Raw genomic sequence first — 15633 nt, 5'->3', positions numbered from 1 at the left:
GACACTGTACATTCCACAGTATCTTCTTTATTCAGGGATTTCAGGTGTTAGACAGGGTTAATGTGCAACACTGAAAAGCCCTGTGTTTATAGAAAAACCCAACGTGAGCAGCTAGGAGGAACTACTACTCATTTGGATTCCTATCCAATACAAATATTTTTGGATTATCACTTAGCATGTTTTGACTTAAGTATGTAGAATCATCTGCATCTAACTGTTTTCTTAGCTCAGCTCTCATATTTCTTTTTTTAATCACTATTGACAGAAAACAGTTTAACTGCCCCATGTAACTGGGGAATATACTGCAAGTATCCATGCTAAATATGTACACACTAAAAGTATCAAAAGGCTTTAAATGTGTCTACCAAATGCAGACAGCATCCAATTTTCATTCCAAAATTGAATATCGGCAGTGCAACGTTTACAAACTGACAATGTATCAGATGTATTGAGATTTTGTCCCATAGTGGATCTCTGTTCATGTTGCATGCATGCTGGGGTAGAACTCTGTGTATATGTTCATGTGTAACAGAACAACAAACTCACGGCTTGCCGCCAGAGGAACCAGGCAGAGAGGAGGACAGCCCTGGGGCCCTCAGGTGAGACCGAGAGTCATATGCCACCTGGTGGGGACAAAAGAGCAGACAAACAATTAACAGCTTGACAAGGACTAACTTAAAAAGTGCACCAGATGACTTCTAGATAACTTTCATTAAAACAAGTATAGACCAAAGCAGAATTAAAACAATGGGGTGACCAGAATGTAACAAAAGCCTGCACTCTGAAAACTGTGCTGAGACTAATATATGATGTTGTGAGCATACTGCCTTTCTCCAGACTGATGACAGGGTGGTGAATAGGGCACTGCAGTGAACATCCTGCCTTAAGGCTGAGTTATGTTGAAGTCTTGTGGGAGCTACGTGCAGAGGCTACATACTGTAGCTACATTAACGGCCCCACCACAGCTGACCTGCACATCAACAAAAATGAAACTACATGTCGACACTACTTGGGCTACAAGAGACCGTAAAAACTGTGATTGGACTGCTTGGGCTACTTTGTGTTTACGTACACGTTTCTGATGCTGGACCTGTGTACTGATACTGAAGACATCATGGAGCACGTTGAGGAAGGGCTAAACCTTTTTTCAGTAGTGCTACAAAGGTTAGCATTTTGTGATCCAGATAAGCCATTTCAACTGCAAAACTTCTCTTCTCTCTGACTGTCGCTCTCTATCAAAGTGAATTAGAGAATGTAAACATGATAACTTTGAGTATATAATGAATGCACAACACTACCTGATAACGCAGAACACATTCATCTATTTTTTAACAGTAGTCAGAAGGGTTAGATCTGATGCTGAGCTATAAATCAAACCTTGACAGAGAAGAATAATTTGGCCTTTGCTCACCATGGGGCTTCGGGAGTAGGCATTGGCTGCTGCGCTGATTTGTGGGGAAAGAGTTAGAGCCCCCCCGAAACCTCCTGGGCTGGCCAGCTCCCCATTCAGTCCTGCGTGGGACACCACGCCAAAATGAGCCGGGTATGAACCGGGGGGCACAGACATGGGACTGCGGAGAGCTGGGGAGGGAGGGAAAGAGGAAGGAGGGATTGAAGGATGGAAATAAAGTGGGGAAACAATACATAGCACACAAGCACAAACACAGTAACAGAGGGGCTGAGGAAAATAGAAATCGCTTCTTTTATTAATCTTTATTTGTTTATACACCAACAAAGTTTCAGACCAGGGAGCTGTCAAATACAATGGTCTTCACTGCTGGCCACAGAGGAGCAGATAGCGGTTAAGAGCCTTGCTCAAGAGCACAATGGTAATAGTTAGTCAAGTGGATCTCACTTTTTTCTTACGGTTTTGAATATTCAAAGGCATACTTGTTTAACTTTGCTCTGATCAAATCAAGAAATTTTGGTACAAAACTGTAAACTATCACTGCATGACAAGGCAACAGTAATGTAACAAACAAATGAGGAAATGGAAAAAACGGAGGGACAAGAGCATATATGGCATAAAGGGCAGAGGAAGACTTGGTGCAAATACCATCCAGGTCATAACAGTCTAATTCAAGGAGCTATTTGGTCCAGCTAGTTCTAGATCTAGTTGAGCTGCTAAATTAAGAAGTAAATGTAAAGTAATGAGTAATGTAATTGCTTTCTCCACAAAGTGATCAGTTATATTACATTACAAATTTAGGTTGGCCTTTTCTGAGTCAATTTCTGAGTTAGTGGTTACAAATGTAGAAAGAGCAGGTATAGATTCATGTTGTGATAGCTTGTTATATGTGTTAGCAAACTCTTTTATCAACAGTTACAATATCAAAACTAATTTTTAAAATTTCAACCAGCTTGTTTAACAGTCAGGAGAGTCTCACCAAGGGGGTCTGCACTGGATGCTGCTTTGCTGACCAAACGAAGGCAGGAGGTGCTTGGACCAGGGGCTCCTGGGGCTCCAGGGGTAAGGGCCTCACGGTGGGACGGGGATGGAGTGCCAGACTTGGACAATGGAGACTGGGACTTATCCATCTGTAGAGAAGTCAAACAAGAAATACATCAAATAAAAACACATAACTGTCATGGGACCTGTAACGCTTAAGCCCTCCTTTATTACACTAACCTCCAGAATGACTTTTTGACGAATCTCAATGAAAAGAGAAGAATTTGTCTCTGTGGTACTGGCACTAGCTATTGTAACAGCTATCTGTACTAGACATCCATGTAGTATCTCAACGTAGTTTAATAGGACAAGGATTAGTTACTGTGCCATAATTATGGTTTGAGTTTTAAGTGTTTTTATTCCCAAAGCAAAACACATAAATGATAGCATAGCATGAACATGTACCAGGAATGGGAAACCTAAGGGTACAAAGTGAAAAATAATTCCATTTTATTACAAAAAAGGCTGAAAATCTTCAGTCTCATTAAACAAGTTGAAAATTACAGTAATATATTAGCATAAAGGAAAAGCAGACAGAACCCTCGCAGTCAGCAGAGTGCAGCAGTTCCCTAAGAATCTATCTATCTTACCTGTGCAGGGTCCTTGGCCTTCCCTGGGGTGGGGCTGCGGGGGTTTGGGGTGGACGGGGCCTCTCCTGTGCTTGAGGAGCCCGGGAGCTCCTTCCTTAGGGTAGGAGCCCGGTCTAACCCGTTCCCGTGGGGGGAGTGAGGAGGGCTGCCCGCAGGAGAGTTAGGCTCCTGAATTACAAAGAGAGAAAAAAAAAATAAAAAAAATAATCTTCTAATGTAAAATGGTGGTTGTTTCTATATTTCCAGTCTCAGAGGGTCACACTATGCTTCAGCTATTTTGTTGCTCCATTTCAGTCTTGCCCTCACTTTCATTTTTACGCATTTCATGACTATGACATTTTTCTGTCCTTAAAGTAGCATTCCACAATTCTTTTTTAGTGACATTTTTGATTATATGCAGTTTTACCATAGTGTTTCTATGCACTTCCTGTAGGTTGCCACCTATAGAAAGTGCACCAGTATGTAAAGCTGTTCAGACAGACACTGGCCCTGCTTGAAAGTTGTCACAACGCAATGTGACGTCATCCAGCAAGGCACTGTGTTGGCCAATCAAATGCGTGCAACCACACATTCCTGGTAGATTTTTGGTTTTTTAACATGAATGCTGTTACCTCGCAATCGATGCAATGGAAGATAAAATGATTGTCACCATGATAACTTTCCGCTGTAAAATCTTCCCTGTTAATATTATAAACCACTGTGCAGTGTTTTTAGTGACTGATAAGTCTTCAAAGTTACAGCTCTATTACTCCAACTGGAATTCCTGGATCATATTTCATTGTCTCACCCATACCTGAAGCAACATGCCCTCACAAACGCAGGCTTTAGCACTTTTTAATGCAGGGCTGTTTCAGTCTTCAACCCACTAATTGTCTTTTTCTTTAGAATATTTTTGCTGTATTTTTATCCACAGTGGGCACATCCCTGTTCATGATAACTGCCCTGTTCTTTCTTTACTTACTTTAACCCAAAAAAACTGTGACAAAACACAAACCCATCTCTTCTGTGTGCCAGCATGTGTAAAAGCTTCCCTGAGTTTTTTATGTTACAGCAGTAGGTTTTAAAATACAAAATACACTTACTTCAAGTAAAATGCTGCAGATTCTTACTTAATGGATAAAACATAACCTCTAGTGTCACAGTCTGTATTGTGATTTGTAAAGGGACTCGTAGCTCAGGGAACATTACATGAAACAGTAGAGACTGTCACTGTGGCTGGTACAGTAGTGTATGGACCTGGAGATAATGTTGCTGTTACAGCTGCTTTCATCACTGGAGCCACTGTTGAGCCAGCGCTGCCTCCCCCAGAACAGAGTGCTGGAGTAAGCACTTCTCATTGGGTCACAGTGATCAGCACAGACATTTTAGTGCTTATACAAACACACACACACACACACACACGCACACACACACACACACCCTTGTACTTCTATCTTTGTGAGGACTGTCATTGACATAATGCATTCCCTAGCCCCTTACCCTAACCTCAACCATCACAACTAAATGCTTAACCGTAACCCTAACCATAACCTAATCCTAACCTAACCCTTCAAACCAAGTCTTAATCTTCAAACTGCCCTCTGAATTTGTGAGGATCGGCCAAAATGTCCTCACTTTCCAAAAATGTCCTCACTCTGGAGGTAAAAATCGTGTTTCAGTCCACACTATGTAGCAAGTACACACACACACGAGATAATCTACTCAAACAACCAATATGAGTATATTCGACATTTACATGGCGTGTATGCACTCCTACGTAAATAGAAATGCACACACATACGCATAGGCTTGCATGTTTGGTCAAACAAATGTATGTGCATTAGCTCTAAAACACACACACACACACACACACACACACACACACCATTCACCAGAGAACTTCCCTCCCTTTTTCTGCCATTACCCCCATTTGTCACATATTTTTTCCTTTCTGCTTTTGTACCAGTTTCCAAATCACACAAGAGACCGGTTCTGCTTTTGTGTGCAATATCAAAATACAGAGGGCTTAGATAAAACATATTTTGGTACACTGCGTGAAGTATTTAAAGAACTAAAATATTCCAGGGGCATAAACGGCTTTGCATATATTAAAACAACCAGACTGCAGTTATCTAATGAGAAAAGGGGGTGGTGGAGCGGGGTGAGAGTTGGAAAGAAGGAGTGAAAAAAGACAGTGGAGGGATGGAAGAACAGAGGCTTCAAGAGGTTGGAAGAGAAAAAAAACATACGCAGAAGAGGTAGATGAGAAAAGAGAGGTAGGACCAAGTATTTGTGAGTGTGTGTGTGTGTGTGTGTGTGTGTGTGTGTGTGTGTGTGGACAGACACAGTTCACAAGGAGAGAACACAAACAGCGGCAGCTGATAATGAGCTTACATAGGAGCTTTTCCTATTTACAAGGAAACTGCAGCGGAAAGCTGAACTAGCTACATACCTGCTGAGTTGTTTCACATTTCACAGATCCACACACAAACACAAACACATGTATATGTGTATGCTTGTGTGTTGAGCTGAAACGATTACTTGATTTAATGATCATCAGAAAATGAGGCTAATCTGCAGGTATTTTGATAATCAATTTGTCATTTTTCAAGCAAAATGCCAAAACAATCACTAGTTCTAGCTTCTCAAATGTGAAAAATTTGCTGCTTTTCTTTGTCTTTTTTCTTCAATTATATGAAAATGAATATCTTTGGGGTTTGGACATATTTTCCGACAACTATTTTCTGACATTTTACAAACCAAAGGATTAATCAATTAATCTGAAAAATAATTGGTAAATTATTCAATAATGGAAATAATTGTTAGTTTCAGCCCTGTCGGAGTGTAACATTTGGAGTGTATGAATTAAAATACTAATCACTGCCTGCAAACTAACTAAAATAAAACAAATAAATATCAAGTATCAAATTATGATATTAAGTCTTTTAGCATAGTAAAACTATGCTTTTTCTTCAGGCAAAATGATGTGTACTTGTGGCTTTCTCTAAAACACAGTCCCGTGAATAGTGCTTTCAGGACACATTATCCATATCCAAGACTGTCAAAGGACAAAAAAAAAGCAAATCTCTGGAAAAAAAAAATGCCAGGGACAATAGAACAAAACAACGAATTTGTCAGGTAACATCAAAATAAAATGTATTCTAAACTGACCTCACACACACACACTTGCACACACATAACCAGATCTGCGTGTTAAATTGAACTATTGACAGCCAGACAGACTGGGTTATGCAGAGGACTGAGGGTGGTTCCAAGCTGTGGCAAGTACATCTATAGTTATTCCCGTGAGCAACACTGGTCCTCCTAATGTTGGATTCATGCTTTATTCATGTGTAGGCTGCAACACAGTGTCAGAGAGCTTCTGTCGGATGAACGCCGCTTGTGTTTGTGGCTTTGTAAGGAAATCAAAGATATTTTCCGTAACAGGGATGTACAGCTCTTGCACAAGGATGTAGCTGTGAGTAGGTGTGTGGGGGAGAGAGAGAGAGAGAGAGAGAGAGAGAGAGAGAGGTGTAAGTTCTGTGTGTGAGATAGATATTTTCCATAGTGGAGATGGAAAGTTGTGAGTAAACATTGGTAGTGAAGGTGGAATATTTTTGAAGAGGTCAGACGAAACTATTACCAATTTTATGATGGGGAAATTTCTTTCTGTGAGATGTGTGGTCACCAGTGTATGAAATTTCTGGTAGACTGGCCCATTAATAAACTTTGCCATTAAGCAAAGATTAGACAGAAAGTAACCATAAATTTGATATATAAATAATCAATCAAGTATCATTTGTTTTTGGAAGTATTTCAGGTGAGTAACCACAAATGCATGTTCTAGATAGTTATTTCTACCAGCTTCGGTTGCTAAGGAATTGAAGAAAACAACCCCTAGTAATTTACATGTTTAATTTTCATCTTTGAGGCAAATTTTGCTAATCTCCTATACAGAACTGCCAGGCATGGCCACTGATTATTTTATATAACTTACCAAATAGTTTTAGAGACAATCTAAGATGGTATTTAAATACTTCTTAGACAAAGCTGTTCACCAAATACACCTCAAAGGTTGATGAGAGCAGCAAGAGTGAACCAAAACAGTAAAGTTGTGGGCTGTAAAAAAACAAAACAATGAGCTGAAAGTTCCTAAAATGCTCTATAGAGCTGAGGGTAAGAGCAGAGTCAGGTGATAATTCTCTATGGATTCATTACTACAAGCGACCCCTTTCACCAGCAAGAAATCATGTGATTTATTATTTATATAAAATATTGATTATAGCTACTTTAAGTATGAGGATGTCAAAAATACTTTAAATACAGATAACATACTTCATTGGAGACGTCCACTACGAGATTGTCTTCACTCTTGTCTCCATCACTATCCTAAGGAGCAAAGAAGAAATAAGAAAGTTAAATACTCTCCAAGATAAAATAGCTGTTTTACTAGCTGTTTTTCTCTCTCTACTACCCACATACACATACAATATACTGTATGTCAATATTGCTGGCTGCTCCTGTCTACCATGCAACATTTAACAGAGATACTATATACACACCATACATTGTCACCGAACATCTCTCTCATACAAACACAATTTTGATTTCTCTCTCATTCACACACACACACACACACACACACACACACACACACACACACACACACAGAGTTGCTCTTTCTCCATCCATGGCACATTTTTGTTCTTCGTCTAGCCATCTCACTCTCTTTCTCTCTCTCCCTTTTTCTGGGGTGAGAACGATGGCACTTAGTCACCATGGCAACAGCGCTTTGATGTGATCATGGCCTGATATTCCTATTGACATCAGTGTGGAGTGACATCAGTACCTAATTATACAGAGCCAACACAGGGCTATGTCTACAGTCTATTTCTAGAGCAAAAATACAGAAACAGATAGCGAGAGAGAGACAGAGAGAGAGAGGAATGGAAAGGGGAAAGAGAAAAATAAGTAAAAGGAGAAAGAGGGAGAAAATGAGAAATGAGACATGGAATAAAAATGAAAACAGGAAGAAGATGGAGAGTGAGAGGGAAAAGTAGAGAAATTGAGAGACAGTGATAAAGAGACAGAGATATAGAAGAGCAAAAGGCAAACAGAGAGAAATGGGAGCTGTAATACAGCTCGCCAGACAGAAAGAGAGATGAAAACATTCAGAAAGTAGAAACTATCTGTGCTTGTTCTCGCTCTGAACTAATGGGAAGATTTGGACTGTTGTTGTTGATGCCAAACTGATTTAGCTGGAGGCCATCTTGCACAGACAGACTCCCAGTGTCAATCAATCCTCTAGACTGCAAACACACAGCCATCTAATTCATTACAGCTATCTACCTTGGCTGTCTCTCTTCTGGCATTACATCGCCTATGGCTTCCTGCTCTTCCCCATTGGATCCATCCAAACCAAACACGACTGTAATTGGCCACGGGCCCCCCGACCACAGTGTGGGTGATGTCATACACACACACACACACACACACACACGCACATGCAATTTGATGTGTATGTGGCTTTATGTAAACTATTTTGTAAAAATGATGCACATCAATAGCACACTAATAGCATTTAATTAGAATTATTTGCTGCATATTTATTCTTTATTTACATGGCATTTTTATGTTTATTTTTCTTGTTGTATCCTACATGTGCAGCTGCAACTTCTCAGTTTCCTTCCAGGCATCAAAGCTCAACTTATCTCATCATATACGGACAAGGACACACACAAAACACGTACATAGGAGTGTGGCGCAAGTGGCTCTTTGTCGTCACAGCGCCTCCTCTTTGCCTCAGCTCCTCCCTGCGAGGAGGAATAGCCTCCTGATGGGCCTTGGCGCTCCTCAGTGGGCTGACTGTCTGTTGATGACACTGACTTACTCTGGAGAAAGACAAGGACACAAATACAAGTATGAACACACAAACGCTTACTAAAACTACCCCAGTAAAGACAGGTGGTGAAAGCTTGGGTGAAGACATCGAGAGATACATCTGACAGATAATAGCAGATAATTGAACACTTCTTTTTACAAACCCAGCATAGTACAAACACACCCACATCCGCCAATGTACAGGTCATGATGGGAAGAAATAGCCATACACAATCACTATATACATAAGCTCAGGTAAAGACAAAGAAAAGCACACTGGATAGTAATACGTTAACAGAAAGCCCCATAAAACATTACACGTTCTCACACATACACACACACACACGCACACACAAAAGAAGAGCAGACGTAAGCACAGGTTAAGACGTAGCCATAGAAGCACACAAGACAGCCTTTAAAGCTAATTAGTGCTCTCTCCTCGACACACCAGTCCTCATGTAAAATATGACTCTCATTATTGGGCAATAAAGCTGTGCAGGCATATTTACAATACAGCCTGGCCTGGTGCTCAGCACTCAGAAAAGCCAATCAAAGCATTGTGTTGTATTTGCGTTCGGGCAGGGGCCAGAGGTTCGGTGAGGGCCACTTGTCATTCTCTGTCCCCCTGTGGGGAGGACAAGAACAGTGAGGGTTTAACACACCAATGAGTCACACAGGAAGGAGCCCACAGGGCTGACAGGAGGGAGCGCTGGACAGAGGAGAGGAGAAACCACACAATGGACCTCAGTGTGGCTCAACAAACTTCCCTCTCTTCTTTCTTCTTCTTTTCCTCCTCCGCCTTCTTCCCTCTTCTCCTGACTTCCGCTCAATGTCCCTTTTTCCCCCCTCCATTTAAAATTCCAACATTTTTTACTGGTGCAGGGCTCTCTGACCAAATGCCAATTGATATGCTTCTCTCCCCTCCCTTCCCAAATGCCATAATGCTTGGCTAAGTTCAGCACTATCCTCAACTCATGAGAGAAATATTTTCCTGATGCTTAACAATCAGCATTGTGTTTAGCAATTAAATTATGCTAAGGGTTTCATTGTGGATAGAGAGAGAGGGAGGGAAAGTTAAGTCAGTAGCGCTCTTAAATCATTTTCATTTTGCAATAAAAGCCAGAACAAAGACTTGCTGGTATTTTTTAAACAACCTTTCCCTCCCTATTTTTCTTGTTTTTTCCCTTCCTCTTTAGTCTCTCTCTCTTTTTCCTTTTCCAATTTCACTCTCCATCTCTCTCTAACCCCCTCCTCTCTCTTTGTGTGTTATCAACAGTTACACTGATGAAGGCCAGCTGTCCATTGCAGCCAGTACAGTAAGGGAGTGTTCACACGGTTTCCATAAAGCAGCCAGAGAGAATACGACAAACCATAGACGTCCACTGAATTTCAATCAGCCCATTTGCACGGCATTAATTCTCCAGGCGATTATCAGGGACTTTTAACTACAGTGACATAAAATATGTGCAAAACCTGTGAGGCAAGATTAACACTTGTATACATTTCATCTTTCACTGCATGTTGCATTTACTCAATTCCATCAAAGGATGGATTTTTTAAAACCTATCAATTATGGTAACCTGAGTCACCATCCTGTCACATCTGACCTTCACACTTTATTAAAGGACTATTAAATCTGAAATTCTGTAAATCCTGTATAATTGAACACTGACTAAGTCAGTCTCTTCAGGAAAAAGAACACTAGTATGTTTTTACCTCTAATCTAAAAAGTCACATTAATGTATAAATCGGTATGATAGCAATGTGCAATCGTTAGAAAAAAGACAACAAAAGAAAAAACTGGAATATCATTACTCCTTCCTTGTTTACTTTACCTACAAATGCACAGAATCAGGTTTATTAGGAAACAGTCTTGGAAAGATACTGTACATAAGTAGACGGTGAAAGAGTATTTTCTAGAGGTCATGGTACATGTTTCTGTCTTTGAAGTGACTAAAACAAAACATGGACGGTTCAGATTGTTCTTCCATGCATATTGGTTTGGTTTTCTGGTTCACTAGTTCATAGACTGCACACAAAGGACAAATTAAAGTAGGTTTCATTCCACCCCTCCGTGTTCCCCACCACCCCTACAGTGCTGGTAGTTGTGCAATTCTACAACAAATATTAACTAACAATACAACAGAGCAGGTTCTGTTCGGAAACATCTTTTCAAATGAAGCTCGGTAGTGTGACCTGTTAAGCAATATTTGGTGGTTCTTTAACATCAGACATTAAGGGGCCTCCTGTAGTACATTTTATATACTGATTCATAGTACACTCAAATAAAAAATTTTAAGCAAGAGTTGCTCGTTTCTACAGACACTAACTGGCATGTTTTGGGCAGTATTTGCCATTAAGTGGGTTTTAATCCTTTCACTTGTTCTGTAAGTCTTGTAGATTACCAGAACATTTGTGGTGCTGATAAACAAACAGTTGCTTGTTCATCCATTCACTCAATTTGTACTTTCTTCCAGATAACAGCGAAATGCTGTGAGCTCAGATGTTAGTGTGATTTAGAAAACCTTGAGAAGCTCAAGGTTGATAGCGCTGAGCAGCTATTGTGCTGGTGTTGAGCTGTGCTACTCCTGGCTGAGCTCCAGCAGCACACAGCCTTTTTAGAGGCCACTTTACAGTGCGTCTCCATTTCCCTCAGTTTATCACTGTCACATGTGCACGTGCGCACACACACACACACACACACACACACACACACACACTGAACACACTACACAACTACTCACCCTGCTGGGTGCTCCCTCTGGGATGGGGCGGAGAAAGGTAAGGAAAGAGAACAGAGTAGAGAAAAAAGAGAGAGTGAGAGATAGGAGTAAAGGGGAAAAGAGAAGGTTTGACGTCAGTCCTGATATTAATAACAACAGTCCCCCAGTCAGCCAAGGTTAGGCTGAACTACGGCTGCTTCTCTCTAATAAAGATACAGACCCGCTATTGTGCCCGATTCCAGTCTCCTCTCTATCTTTCCCTCTCTGTTCTCCAACCAGACAAGGCTTGCTGTCTTCCCCTGCTGCCTCTTTCAACACTCACTATCTTTTCACTCATTCTTCCTCTCGTATGTAAGAACAGAAACACACACAGCTGCAGACATGCATAAGCTCTCACACAGATGCTTAACACGCCAATATGAACACATTGATATCTCTATCTCTCTCTCTTTCTACTCTCACTCATTCCTTCTTTTTTTCCATTTCTTTCTAGCTCTCGGTTTATTCATGAGAAAGTCTCTCTTGGCTCAGTGCCTGAAACAGAGCGCAAAGATAAGATATTCTATCAGGGTGAATGAAAGTTCGTTGGGAGAAAGCGTTTCTCATGCATTTACTCAAGCATCATGAATACGTCTATCCATATTATGACAGCAATCTAATCAAGGAAGTTCAAATTCAGTCCAAAAGGTGACTTGCTGTACAAATAAAGCAAAAGCTGCCTGCCACAAATGGTGTAGTATTGCTTTGCATTTTATCTGGTCTAAAATGATAAAATTATCTATTTCTTATTCTTTAGCTGTTGTCAGAGTTTCTCTCTCTGCTGTGCCCAATCTACTATAAAACAAATTTAATTGAAATAAACACAAAAATGCACACATGCAGAAATACAAATATTTTATGAAGAAAAACATCATTCTTGCATACGTGATATCTGATGGTTTCATTCTGGATGATGAGTCTGTTACTCTACCTCACTTATATTTAACTTGCTAAACACCTTCTCATCTTCAGTAGTGTAACTGATTTTCAATAATGAAACATTTTGTGTACATTGACCTGAAACAAAAGCAAGTACACTGATTTTCACTGCAACTATGATATACTTTAGGGCTACTTTAGGGTTACAAGGGCAAAAACGTCTGGGTTATTAACACAATTTGTTAATGTTCAAATCCTGCTGTAAATGCCATACTGTTTCTCCAATATCAATCAGTTATCTTCCTATGAACTTTGGGTCTTTAAACCGCAGCTATACTGCCTTGTAGTTAATGACAGCAGGCTGCCTCTGACTGTAAGTCGCAAGATCAAAAAAGATGATCTAGCTTAAGATCATCTTGCCAGAACATCAACACATTAAATCTGTTTTTAGAGACAAAATCAAGGATTAAAAGTCTACGGTCCTTTACCTCTGAGATGTTCTGGGTCAAGGTGGTTGCGTTCATCTTTGGAGGCAAGGTGGGCTGAGACTCCCAGGGCCCCTGTCAATGCAAGAAGCCCTGAGCCCCCTGCGCCCAGGGACAGGCCTGATGGGTGTGGAGTCAGGGGGATGCCAGGGGCGTGGTGAGACAGGTGCTGGAGCTGCTGCTGCTGTGGCCACAGGGAAAGGAGGGAGTGGGGAGGGATGGTGTCATACAAGGGGGTGGGTGGTTAGAAAAACAGGGTAAAGAAGAAAGAGATAGAAAATAAGCAGGAGAAAGTGACAAAGAACAAATGAGAAGGAAGAAGTTAGGGGAAGTGGGGGTTTGCTTGGGAAAGGGGAGGTGAGAGGGATAGGAGAAAGGGAAATCAAATCCACATGGAGAGCTCAATTAGGAGGTGAGAAAGATGGACACCAAGGACAAGAGAGAGGAAAAAGAAAGAAGGAAATTAAATGAAAAAAACCAGAAAGTAAACAAATTGATATGGAAACCAAGAAGCGAAAGAACGGAGGAAAGACGATGAAAAGAGGGAAGGGATGAATGGGATTTATTATGAAGGAAAAGCAGAGGAGGAAGATGGAGAAAGAGGCCAAGGGAAAGTACAGAGAGGGTAAAAGAGAGAGAAGAAAATGTTTGAGTCAGAGAGTAAATGATGGGGAGGAACAGAGGGAAATCATAGTGGAAGCAGTGAAAAGTGAAGGAGAATTAGATGAGCAGGAGGGAGAAAATAGAGCGAGAGGGTAAATTAGCACAGGAAGAGGCAGTGAAAGTGTGCAGCGGAGAGAGCAAAAGATAAGACATAGCAAAAAACAATGGCAGAGGAGAAATGAGGACAGGGTAAGAGGAAGAGAATGATAAAAGATTACAAAAGGAGAGATCAAGAAGGAAAATAAACAGAGACAAAAAGAAAGCAGAGAAAAGAGGATGATGGGGGATAGAGAGAGTGGAGAGCAAAGGAGCAGCTACAGATAAAGAAAGGCTATTATCCTGAAGGGAGCATTATGATGTGTTTTCGTGTGTTGTTTTGTCAAGCTGGTGTGTTCGACACACAAACACTCAACACAAGCACACACCTTAGAGACAGCAGTGCTTGTAGTGCTGGGAGGAACAAAGGGCTTTAAGTAGACAGTAATGTAATCAGTGCTCCGACAAGCTTTGGAAAGCCCCATCTACTAGGGCACTCAGGAGCATCACTGTGTCTGTGTGTGTACATATAAAGACAGGGCTCCAGGATGCGACCATTTTGGTCGCGTCATGCGACCAAAAATCTGTCATGTGCGACTAAACATTTTCATTAGTCACACCGGTGCGCTGAAATTTAGAAGGTCTGCATGTGCCATGCATGTCTCTGTGTGTGTGTATGTGTGTGCGTGTGTGAGACCGCATCCTGTACTCCTCCTGCATTCCTGGCACACAAACGAAACACAATTCAAAATGAAAAAAGTTGATAATTTTTTCATCAAGAAAAATGCTGTGGTGCCCGTTCCACCTCTGACAAAAATTCCGATCAGTGCTCTGACAAAAATGAATTACATTAGAACTGAGTAATCTGATAACAATCACTGATTTATTTCTCTTAAACATTTTTGAGAGGAGAACTCCCACATAAGAGACTGAGCAAGAGCTGCCATGTTTAAGCCCTGGGCTCTCCATGTTATTTGGACTTGACGTTTATATATTTCTCTATACTAATTGTTACTCATTTAAACTAACAGCATCCAGGAGCTTTATAAATCGCTGCTCCCCAGTTATTTTACTGGCATTACATCATAGTATGTAAAAATGTCAAACAGGACGCAACATTGCAGTTGCTGCTGACACAATTTATTAATCTGGCTTTATACAACAGGAACTTCCCCAACACTGCGGTTGAGATGCTGATTAACATCTGATTCCAACAGGTTGGCTCTCTCAATGGATATAGAATACTTTAAACACAGATACATCAAAAAATTATCCTTCAAAGGCCAATTTTCATTTAGAGAAAAAGCAAACTTTGAAATTCTCCGTTAGCCACGTTAATTTATAGCATGCTATCAAAGGTCCCCAGCATTCGTTAGTAAAATATTATCTGCCTGACTGAATCCAGATTTAGCATGATCAACATCGCCATCTGGGGCACAGCAAACACCTAGAGTGATGTTTACATTAATGCCTCACCTATTTGATTATCAATTTTTCTGATCTAAATATTTATAGACCAGTGATGAAAGAATTTAATCAGCTGACTCCCATCAGTGCCAGTCAGATTGGTGGGAACATCCTTAGTTAATGTGTGTGTATGTGTAGGTGTGTTTGTGTTGTCATGACGAATGGAGGTGACTCACCCCGATAATGGCGTTGAGTTCAGCCATGGTGACCTGCTTGGCCCTCTCCACTGCTTGGACCACCTGTTGCTGGTGCTACACACACACACACACACACACACAACAGTATATAAAACACACACATACATATTCAATGCCACAGAAAGAAAGAAAGGAAAAAAGGCAGGTTGCACTACATTATTCATGCTGTATGTTACAGTATATAGTGTAAAGTAAACATAATCTATATAGTAGGAACACAGCAGTAACCATTACATGAACCACACT

The 15633-nt window shown here is 40.8% G+C and overlaps 1 protein-coding gene and 1 long non-coding RNA gene across 7 annotated transcripts in view; one reads left to right on the top strand and one right to left on the bottom strand.

Moving 5' to 3' along the window:
• tle2b (TLE family member 2, transcriptional corepressor b) overlaps positions 1-15633 on the bottom strand; it is an 83083-nt gene that overhangs the window by 8967 nt on the left and 58483 nt on the right. For 3 of the 6 annotated variants that reach the window (XM_044198383.1, XM_044198387.1, XM_044198388.1), the window contains 9 exons: positions 15367-15441; positions 13028-13208; positions 11643-11659; positions 8769-8909; positions 7354-7407; positions 3040-3207; positions 2388-2538; positions 1412-1581; positions 547-623 (listed from right to left, as the gene is read on the bottom strand). In XM_044198383.1, coding sequence (XP_044054318.1) covers positions 547-623; positions 1412-1581; positions 2388-2538; positions 3040-3207; positions 7354-7407; positions 8769-8909; positions 11643-11659; positions 13028-13208; positions 15367-15441 — 1034 coding nt within the window. The remainder of the gene's footprint in view (positions 1-546; positions 624-1411; positions 1582-2387; positions 2539-3039; positions 3208-7353; positions 7408-8768; positions 8910-11642; positions 11660-13027; positions 13209-15366; positions 15442-15633) is intronic. The other 3 variants (XM_044198386.1, XM_044198384.1, XM_044198385.1) reach the window with 3 other exon arrangements.
• LOC122877208 lies at positions 8918-10260 on the top strand. Its single transcript, XR_006378207.1, has 2 exons — positions 8918-9153; positions 10175-10260. It is a non-coding gene; the product is annotated as an uncharacterized LOC122877208 (long non-coding RNA).

Source organism: Siniperca chuatsi, linkage group LG6, assembly GCF_020085105.1.
Source record: "Siniperca chuatsi isolate FFG_IHB_CAS linkage group LG6, ASM2008510v1, whole genome shotgun sequence".
Classification (NCBI taxonomy): domain Eukaryota; kingdom Metazoa; phylum Chordata; class Actinopteri; order Centrarchiformes; family Sinipercidae; genus Siniperca; species Siniperca chuatsi.
The sequence above is the reverse complement of the archived record's forward strand: the minus strand, read 5'-3'. Positions and strand labels throughout refer to the sequence as shown.